This window comes from Apostichopus japonicus, chromosome 11 (assembly GCF_037975245.1).
Source record: "Apostichopus japonicus isolate 1M-3 chromosome 11, ASM3797524v1, whole genome shotgun sequence".
Lineage (NCBI taxonomy): Eukaryota > Metazoa > Echinodermata > Holothuroidea > Aspidochirotida > Stichopodidae > Apostichopus > Apostichopus japonicus.
In genome coordinates, this window is record NC_092571.1 from 19,082,158 (window position 1) to 19,093,357 (window position 11,200).

The following is an 11,200-nucleotide window of genomic DNA, read 5'->3' on the forward strand; positions in this document are numbered from 1 at the left end:
AGTTAAATTACTACTAATGGGAGGATGGAAAATAACCACAAACATTACTCCCATGTACCTGTTTAATAATTCTGTTGGGTGCTGTAAGTTCCATTCCCTCACACACTGACATACTAGTGAAAATATTCTCTACATGGTCACATTATTCTTTAAAGCATGTGCTGGGTTACATTTACATAACATTCTAACATACATCAGTATAATTGTTCCCCTTTTGCAGTAGTGTTTGTTTTGTAATCACTTCCAGCAGGCCTCTCCAGTATCATATCAGAAACATGTCTAATTGTGTAATGTAAGACAGAAAATGTATCAGCCTCCCATCTACCTAGGTTAGAATGTATCAAAACAATAGAAAACGGTTTCCTTTTCATTGAACACTTTCAACATTCAGCTAAAATATTATTCCACAAATGCTTTGCTATCCATTTGTTATAACATTCATGTATTTATTTCCCTTTGTCACTTACCTGTCTCCCCACAACAACTGCACCCTGGCTCTACAGTGTCTAGAGTGACCTGGTGACCTTTGACACTGACCTCCCATGGTGACTGATCACTTCAGGTCAACTATTTATTGTTTTGGGGTTTGTTGTTTTAAGTACATTCAGTTTACAGTGGCCCATTTGTGACATTTGAAACAGGACAACCAACTTTGTTGTGAAAAGTAAGGCGACAGCCTACACAATGTTTACACCCAAAAGAATGGCTCAGATTAAACAACTTGATCAACTGATATCTATTCTTTGCTACTAGATCTATAACAATTTTGTATGGTAATAACATTGCCAGAATTTTAACCAAACTTTGACTTTTTGAAAATGGCTTCTCTACTGGAGGGTGTGTCAAAGACATGTTTTCAGCTTGTATTGGTAGAAGAATGGTGGTAGAAGAATGGAGAATGCTTACATAATATGAAATGAGACCACAATTTCCATTGTGACATCACGATGGGTTTTGTAGACTACAGTAGGGGATTGACACCATTTTCCATGGTTGATACTTAGTTTGTTTACACTATGGTACCCTGTGGTTAAATTGATGACTGTACTTTATATTATAAGGAAATATTACATGGTTTGTTGAACTGGCAACCCAACCAACACATGTACACACAATATAGGCATATATATAGGCATATATATCTATATATAGGCATATATATCTATATAGGCATATATATAGGCATATATATCTATATATAGGCATATATATATAGGCATATATATCTATATATATCTAAATATAGGCATATATATCTATATAGGCATATATATAGGCATATATATCTATATATATCTATATATAGGCATATATATCTATATATAGGCATATATATCTATATAGGCATATATATCTGTCAAAGAATCTCTTTTGAGAGGGATTCACAAATGATTTCAAGATGGTTAGCATCATGATTGATCTCTAGAGTAAGGCAAATATGTCACCAGAACAGAACTAGCATTGTTCGATACAGGTGACAAACGCCTACAGTGGAATTACCACCTTCTTTACTGGTTCCAACCTCTGGACATACAATCAACGTCCATAGCCTAGTTTGTTAGGTGGTCCCAATGTAAAGAGCTTGGGTTCGAATCTTGGTGGAGGCTGGAGATTTTTCATTGCTCTGGACTTCCAACTCATTACAATTTCAAATACACACAACTCATAAATAGAAATATTTTCCCTTGAATCGTTTTAAGTTTTAGAGCTCCATCATGGGGAGAGTGAAGGGGAGGGGGGGGGGGAATTAACACAATTAGCTTCAAACTTGTAATAAAAGTATAAATATCTTGAGAAAATTTAAAAGAATGAAAATGATTCCTTCTCTTTGAAGGTGAGGTTACATTAACCCAATTTTTTGAGGAAGATTAATTTAAAGGTCCATTTGAAGCTGCTGCCTCTTTTCATTTTTAGGTGAGATATACCACCAGCTCCCCCACCCCCACCCAAACCCCCTCCCCAAGAAAAAGAATCCTGTAACTATTACCAAACATATAGGTTATAAAGCGATGTCGAAGCCTTGGACAAGAATATTGTGTTTTGGTTTGGGTTATGTATTAATATGCAATTCAATCAGCTGGTCAGATTATATTCGTCAAAGTTGTGTTCAGGCAATTTGAGTATTGTCACGCTGTTTATTGAATTTGAAATATGCTTTATTACTATCGGAAATTGTCAAACAATAACACAAAAACCAAAAAAACAAGAAAAGAAAAAAAGCACAAAGAATGGATGCAGTTTTTAGTCCACAATGCAGAGGAGTGCCGCTAGCACAGTACCCTCAAAATATGTCTTTTCGTGTGCAATCATGTGTTAATAATTATCAAAAATAATTTTTTTCAGAGCTTAAAAGTCAAGGTCAGTAACCACTAGCCTGTGGCATACACCCACCCCCTTACAATGGCCTCCTTACCTAGCTGTCGAAAATTGTCATAAAAAATATTTTTACTTATGTTAACAATTGCTATTTTATGATGGCCTTCAACCGTTCTGAGGCATTTCATGAACTTTGTGGGGAATGTATCCAATCCAAGATGATCCTTAAGCTGTTATTACAATAGGTCTGTGTGGTGGTTCAACCTGTTCTCCTATACCTAAGCTGCATAGTATGATTTCCTGGCTAAATTCATTTTCTTTTGAACCTTTGCAGAAATAGGCTCGCTTGTGCTCCTAATCTTCATTACTGTGATTATTTTAGAATTTTTATTTTTTTACATGGGTTGGCAAATTGTATAACTATATACATGATTACACTCTTTCCACTCAAAACAATCATAAGATAACTCTGCACTGTAACCATGCACTGTAACCAAGCAACCAAGCAACCAAGCACTGTGACCATGCACTGTTACCCTGCACTGTAACCATGCACTGTAACCATGCACTGTTACCATGCACTGTAACCAAGCACTGTAACCAAGCAATGTTACCATGCGCTGTAACCAAGCACTGTATCCATGCACTGTAACCAAGCACTGTAACCAAGCACTGTAACCAAGCACTGTTACCATGCACTGTGACCATGCACTGTAACCATGCACTGTGACCATGCACTGTAACCATGTACTGTGACCATGCACTGTTACCATGCACTGTAACCAAGCACTGTAACCATGCACTGTGACCATGTACTGTTACCATGCACTGTTACCATGCACTGTAACCAAGCACTGTAACCAAGCACTGTGACCATGTACTGTGACCATGCACTGTTACCATGCACTGTAACCATGTACTTTAACCATGTATTGTGACCATGCACTGTTACCATGCACTATAACCTTGCACTGTTAACATACACTGTAACCATGCTGTAACCAAGTACTGTCACCAAGCACTGTAACCATGCACTGTTTCCATGCACTGTTACCAAGTCCACATTTCTCAAGTCAGTTTAGGTTATGTAGCTCTAATGTACCAGCTACTGTAAAGTTACTTGACAAATTTGAAAGGTCTATTATGTTGGCTGTAATTGATTTCTTTACAAACATGTTGTAAATTTGATGGCATCGTTAGGTCCGAACCACATCCTCAAAGCATTTTGTTTGTGGAAGATAATAAATTTGTCAAACTTTATGAATTTCTATGAATGCTGCATCTGGTAGTAGCAGAGTCATTGCTGTGATGTCATGAAATGGTTTTCTTTAAGTTCTTATTTAAATATATAACTCTAACTTTATCCACACAGTAAAATAGTCTAACAAAAATGCAATTTTTGTTGTAATTCTATAATCACAGACCTAAGAAGGACAGCTAAGCAAACATTCCAAGTGTATCAAATTTGAAGGATAAATCAACTTGAAGGTTTTAGCAGGAAAGTAGAGCTTTTGAAGAATATTTGTCATGATGATATGATTGATATCACAGACTCCCTACTGTTGGCCATTCCTGGATAGAATCTAAAACAGTTCACATTCTAGCAACCATATTTTGAGTTTAAGATGAGATATCTAGATTGGTTTTCAACTAACAATGTGGAATATTTGTCTGTTGAAGTTTAGGATTACACTGTTTGCCACTGAAATATCACACATTAGATTATGTTATTGTTGTATTCAGTTTTCTGGAGTCCATTTTCCTTCTGTTAGGAAGCATTTAGCAGTTCTTCTGTTAACATTATTATATCATATGTTGGTCAATGATAATGTATTGTTAGCAAACTGGCACTAGCCTCTAGGAAAATTCTATCCTAATTCTGGTCATGTTAAAAAGTTAATTCAGTGTTTATATCCTTGCAAGATTATATTAAAGGTTGTCCAGTTTCAGCCAAAGAACCTTTGCTTAATTCCCATGGCTTGGGATTAATCCTTTTAATCCATCAGGAATTTCATGCTGTTTCTCTGTCTGGACTTCACTAATCACCTGCATTTACAGATCAAATCCACTTACAATAAATATTGCTTGAAGGTGAAACTAAAACCAATTTTGAAAAGAAGTTTTGAAAAGAGTGGTTAGTGTAAATCCATGCAAAACTCACAGGCTACAGTGGTAATTGTATTCACTTAACCAAAGGTCTTTAATTGAGATAACCCCCCCCCCCCTTCCTCTCTCCAAAAAGAATAAATATAATTTAAAAATATATAGTCATTAACAACTGTTACAAAATGTTTCCAATTAAAGCTGTAAACCACAGCATAGCCTTCATGGTTTTCACTCCATGAAATAATTTCCAGATTGTTGGTCTCATATAACCTTGCTATTTAAGTATTGACTCTACCGCAGCCTTCCACAGCCTTCCATTCCCATATGCCAGCTATGTATGGCAGTTACAATATTTCATTACAAAGAGTTTGTTGGGAATTCTGTTGAAACAAGAAATTGGAAATGTCAAACAATAGGATATTTGTTTATGATTAGATATTCTGGGTTTGATGGAAGTTTGACAAATGTTCCTGGTATATGTAAACAATGCTTTTGTTAGACAAAGCAGACCTAACCAGTTTATATGTATATATACCTTTCACCGCTATCGATTTAGTCAGGGAAAATGGGAATGTTTTCTCAGCAGGTCAATGAAAGTTTGAAAAATGTTCAAAAGCCAACAATTGTTTGCAAAATTTTGTAATGAACTAAATCATGTGATCAAGTTAAAAAGTAAAGTGAAACAAAATCTTTGTATATCAATATAACAGATTGTCCTGATATGTGAGTCTGGCATTCATGCTAGTTAAACCAAGGTAAATGGCTTAAATATTCCTGTGGGAAAAAGAATACCTTATGCCCCTCCCCCACTCTCCACTATTCTTTGCCCTTTTCTACACCCTCTATTTCTTTTCCTATCTGTTCCAACCTCTAGCCTATATCTTCACCTTGTCAGCCTATCAGTAGTATGTCAGTCTGGTCACTTTCCTCCTTGGGATTCATTTCACTGATGTCATTGACTGTGGTTCGGCCTGTTAGTCTTCAAAGTCCTCTCATTGTTTATCTTGTCTGTAATTTGGTTTTGAAGTAAACGATGCAAACATGTTATTAACTTACTTCAAGCTTGTGCCTTTAAAGAATTAAAGGGCTTATGCCCTTAAAATATTAAAGGGTTTGTGCCCTTAAAGCATTAAAGCAACATTTCTCATTTGGTCTGCAAGTTTACAAACCTACCAAAGAGGATTGACCAAAGTGAAACATCTTCCAACCTCTTATTTCTGAACTCTGCTGCAACAAAGCCTCTGAGAAACCTCTCCAGAAACATATGTATCAAATTTAGATTGAATCAAAATCCCCTTTGATTCAGTAGTTCATTATTTTCATTTCATTTCCAAAATCACCAAAAGTATGAAGAAGTACATATTCCTACCTTCCCGCCCCCTTTCCCCCTGCACACATCCTCACCTCCTGTCCCCCTCTGCTCCCTCCTGTCCCCCTCTGGTGTTCTGTTGCCTCCCTATCTCTCTTCCTCCTGGAAATAAATGCATTTGACACTCATCATCGTCAATAAGAAGACAAGTACCATATATGTATATTGAACTTGCTTTCAGACTCTTTTCAGTTCACACAATGAGTGAAGGGTTCAAATTTGATAGGTCAACAATCCCCCCCCCCCCCCCCCGCACGCATGATTAATTATGGGCATAAATGCTGATTATTTGCTGAAGCGGCAAAGACTAACAGACGTCAAGGAGCCAAGAAAATATCAGACTTTATATTAATTATTTGGCATCAAAATTTTAATCAGTGGTGTTAAAGAAAGTCACATGCCGATTGGAATAACTGTCTGAATAACACACATTTGTCTCAGTGCTGACATAGTCGGGGTTAAAGTAAGTGTTAAAGAAACAGACTTATGATTGAGAAGAAGATAAGGTACTAGCTATAATTGATAATAACTGCTGAAATATCTTTTGTCAAGCTTCAAATGTCAAAAACCAACAATTGTAACTGTCCTTTTACATCTGAAGGAAACATAAGGGGTGGCTGCATTTATGGCACATTCCTAACAATAAATTAGCAGGCCTAGAATCATTTAACCAGGTCTGGGCTTCTTCAAAATTTCTCTTTTAGCATTCCCATGACGGATCTTTGAAAACAGAAGTGCCTTATCTTAGATCCAACAAGTCATGGTTGTCTGGAGTTCTCTCCTGGCTTGAAAAGAATATGTAGAATGAAAAAATACATTGCCTTGAAAAAGGAAGGGAAATGTGCTGTTATTTACAAACAGTTGAAGAAATGAAAAATGTTTGGTGAGACATGGAGTCCTAACAGTGAACCAGATATTTCCCCCTGCAAGGAGGTAGATTGGCAGCATTTCTTAGCTTGTGATCAGACAAGGTGCAGCACACATATCAACCATACTTGTATTCTCTTATTGATGGGTACAGGTATGTAAATATCCCTAGTATTGAGAGTTAGGAACTTTTATCATTACCCTCTCCCCCAACAACAGGGCCCTCTCCCCCAACACCAAGGCCCTCTCCCCAACACCAGGGAAGGGATGGGCGAGGAAGGAGTGCCATGCCCTTCCCCCAGTTATTTTTACAACAATGATAACCAACTGGATATTGTGTCTGCACATACAACATCACTGAAAATTGATCTGATATACAGCCCTCCATACCCCTCCTCTTCCCCTAACCTTAAGTCTGTGTCAGAGTGCCCTCTATACCCCTCCTCCTCCCCTAACCTTAAGTGTGTGTCGTAGTGCCGGTTTAACAGTGTTTGCATTTCTCTCTTTGTAATTCTAATAATACTGAACTCGTCAGAATACATAATTCTACCTTGGTTAAAAAGGATGTGTTTGCTGCTTTAATGCAAGTTGACTTTTAATATTCCTGAGACAGAAGAGCATAAAATCAAAAGCTAAATTGGGTTTAACGATAATTATGTATAGAATCTATGGATCTTATGTTATCATGTCTTTCTTCTGTGTGATGATATCTTATGACCATTAGGGAGACTTTAATGTTTGATGGTACTCAGCATGTTAATATGATCTGCTACAGTTTTATGACTATTCCAAAAAGATGGCATCAGTGACTCCAGACGGTTACATAAGAACAGCCGGCGCCAGTTTAGATTTTATTAACAACGATAACTAGAAGACGTGGGTTGTTTCATTGCTTTAAATATAGCAGCGGCAATTAGGTTTGTCTCCAATGCATTGATTCATTCAGACTTTTGTTTTATAATTAGTAAAAGATATTAACCAGTAGCACAGCCATTGCAAGTCAGATAACAATGTTTGATGTTCAGCAGGAAAGATAAGAGTAGATATAATTTAGGATTTGTTTCCGAAGTTTATTTTCCTGGAAGCATATTGTCTTTTTGTACTGTTTTACTTTGGTATCATATTTGACTTTACAAGAATTAATGACATCCAGGAATGCTGCCAGCAATAATTAGATTATTAAATGCTATATTTTGGTTATGCAAATGAGCAAGTTTTTCCCCTTTACAGCAATGTTGTTGAGTCCCTCTCTGGTTCTCTGTTTGTATGTAATTCTTTGTGTAAGTGTGTGTAATGTAATTCATGACAGAAATGAACCAGCAACCTGTTAGTTCTTTGCATTCTTAGGTTCATCCATATGGCCATGTTCTGTCTCATTTCAACCTTATGTTTTATTTTGTTGTACAAGGGGAAAAGGAGAGAAATAACATCACCATTTTACTCACCTTTCAAACCTTCAACCCAAAATAAACATCGTGAGCAGGCATGAGGGGGTTGGCAAGTCAAAATATCAACTGAAAACAACCCCACTTAGTGATGACTTTGATGACCTTAGCTAGTTAGAGGAGGAGGAGCCATATATGTCAGCTTCATAAAATACAATATCCAGTAAAAACTGTTGCTGAATAAACCCTGAGTTTTATGAGGTCAAAGGTCACTGCATACAGTCAGCATCATATACAGAAAGCTAAACACAGATGTTGAGTTTGAAAGTGGACTTTCACAAAGGTTGTGCCATGCAATGTGCATTGTAGATTATCAGGGTTGTGGGGAAAAGTGAATACATGGCTCCAGTCATTTACATGCTGCTAGTCAAATATTTGTGGGGTTTTTGTCAGCTTCTGTCTACCTTGACTAAGAACAATCTAGCCAGTTTGTTAGTATGTATACTGGTCACACTAAACAAATGATGCCAAATAGAAAGTGCAGTTTTGCAGAAAGTATATTCCACATGAAGTGATTTGAGTGTTGACACTTTGTGGCAATTTTCAGGTTCATGATACTGAAAATATTTTTGTGTCAGAAAAAGAAAGAATGAATGAATGAAAATGGCTGTAAATCTTTGTATTTCTGTAAAATGTTTGGCCAAATTGTTCTTTTTGCTATTATTCCTTGTCCTATACTCCAAGTAAGGCTAGGTTCTATGACTTTTATAGCTGTATTTGTGTATCATGTTTGGCCATTGTGCATTTTGCTTTTAAATCTTGTCCTATGCCCCAAGTAAGGCTAGGTTCCATGACCATTATAGCAGGTTCTATGACTATTATAGCTTAGGCTAGGTTCTATGACTATTATAGCTTAGGCTAGATTCTATGACTATTATTACCTAGGCTAGGTTTTATGAATATTATAGCTTAGGTTGGGTTCTATGACTATTATAGCTATGTGCCTTCCTGTTTCTTTAAAGAGTGCAATACACACTACTATGAAACTGCTATACATCTTTGTATTTGTGTATCAACATGGCCATTTTTGCATGATGCTGCTAGTATCAATCAGTAGTCAATCAATTGATTCTGTATCCTATGGGCTGTATTAGGCCTCCTTCATTGGCTACTACAGCTGAGTGCTGTTCTACTAGGAGTATTGCAGAATCTAACCACTGTTTCTTCTGCATCAGTCATCATGATAGGACACAGCCTTTGTGGATCCTTTGTTACCAATCTCTCTCTCGGTCTCTCTCTCTCTCTCAGCAGACTGTCTGTGTGTATTACATATTCAATACCCTATGTCAACAGTACTCTCTCCCTATCCTACTGACTGTCTGTATTACATCTCCAATACCATATGTCAACAGTGCTCTCTCCCTATCCTCAGTCCAGGAGGCAAGGGACTCTAGCTGACATGTGTTCCCATTTATTAAACATACCACTGTTGTTGACTCTGCAACTGGAGATTAAAAGCTTAAACTCGTTCCTCCCATGAATCAGCTAAGTCAGTTACTTTCATAAAAGACTCGTTGACATATTTCTCCAAAAATTGTTAGCATCTGATACAAACAGGCAAAAAATGGGATTATTTTGAAGGGATTTTGATGTTGAAACTGTAGAGAACAGACCAGCTTTGTAGCTTAGGGATTTTTACAGGGAGGAATAGGTGTTCTTGAAAGAAAGTTTTGACAATTTTATTGTAGTGCGCGTGCAGTCGTGCACGCTATAATATTGGCATTACTGGCCAAGTGAACCATACCTACATGACCGGAGGTTGAAACTTAAAAGTTTCATATAGTCTCTGTACATTTGCAGTTTCAGAGGCTAGCTGAGTAGCCAACTTCCTCTGAGCCTGTCACGGCGCTCACAAGAGCCCTCACTTTGTAGGTACCTACATGACTATACTCCCTGGAGTGTTGTCCGCCCAAAAAATAATACCATGAACAACCGAAAGGTTCTTCCTAACACTGCAAGCACTCAACCCGCACTACAATACTGCATATTTGCAGGCAATGTAGTTCTAGCTTTTAGTAGTATTTACAAGTTGAAGTCATTTTTCCACATATCTGTGTTTATAGTATCCAGTAATTGTTACTGTACAGAATAAAGCTACTGTTCAAGATTCCTATTTTCATTGTGCACAGTACAGTGACTGTTCCTGGCCTTTGTAGGCAGCATACAGTTATACCACAGAGATCAACCCTATAACAATAAGTGTGACTTAATGTTCCAACTAAAAATGTCATAATGATTTGTATCGTTGGTCGATGGAATGGACGGGACAATGATCGATTAAAGAAACTGTGAGTTATTATTAGCCCGTTCTTCATTCTTTTCTAATATTGACTTTGACAGTAACATGGTTTTTCTGGAACATAAACTGACCTAGTTTTTTTCATCTCTACGTCCTGTTATCCTCAGACATTGTGGTTTAAATTTTAGTGAACATTCTCTCTTCTCTGCAGGTGTACCCATTTCAACTCAGTGGGACTCACAGGGGTACTTCTATCCAATACAAATTGCACAGTTTGGTCTGAGCCACTACAGTAAAAATCTGACAGAAACAGCTCCACATATACTGGTGGTTGATGACGGGGAAAACAGATCTAAATGGACACAAGAGGACTCTAGCAGCAGTACTAACATAGTCTATGATAGTGTCAGACACACCAATGTTATTGAGTTCAAGTCTCCAGGTTAGTATCCAAGAGAAAGTGGTGGTAGGGTAGGGGGAGGGAGGGAGATGGAGGGGGGGGATGGTGGGAAGCAGGTGGAGGTAGGTAGGTGAGGGATGTAGGTGGAAGGAGGTAGAAGGGAGTGGGGAGAGAGGAGGAAGGTAGGGGAGGAAGGTTGGGGTGGAAGGTAGGGGGAGGAATTTAGGGAGACAGAGTTAGGGAGGTAGGGGTAGGTAGGGGAAGGTAGAAGGGCTGTAGAATGGCGGTAGGGGTAAGGGGAGTTAGGGAGAGGGAGGGAGGTAGGTATGAGGGAGGTAGGTATGAGGGAGGTAGGGGTGAGGACCATCCACCAGGTGAAGTGTTTGAGGCATGAAGGTAGCCAGGGTTTGGATGTGAATATTTGACCGTGGTCAGAGAATGTTCCAGTGAATGTTGGG

The 11,200-nt window shown here is 37.9% G+C and overlaps 1 protein-coding gene across 8 annotated transcripts in view; it reads left to right on the top strand.

The window, feature by feature from the left end:
- Positions 1-11,200, top strand: part of LOC139976475 (D-glucuronyl C5-epimerase B-like) — a 107,123-nt gene that overhangs the window by 87,727 nt on the left and 8,196 nt on the right. For all 8 annotated transcript variants that reach the window (XM_071985252.1, XM_071985249.1, XM_071985253.1 and 5 more), the window contains one exon: positions 10,554-10,784. In XM_071985252.1, coding sequence (XP_071841353.1) covers positions 10,554-10,784 — 231 coding nt within the window. The remainder of the gene's footprint in view (positions 1-10,553; positions 10,785-11,200) is intronic.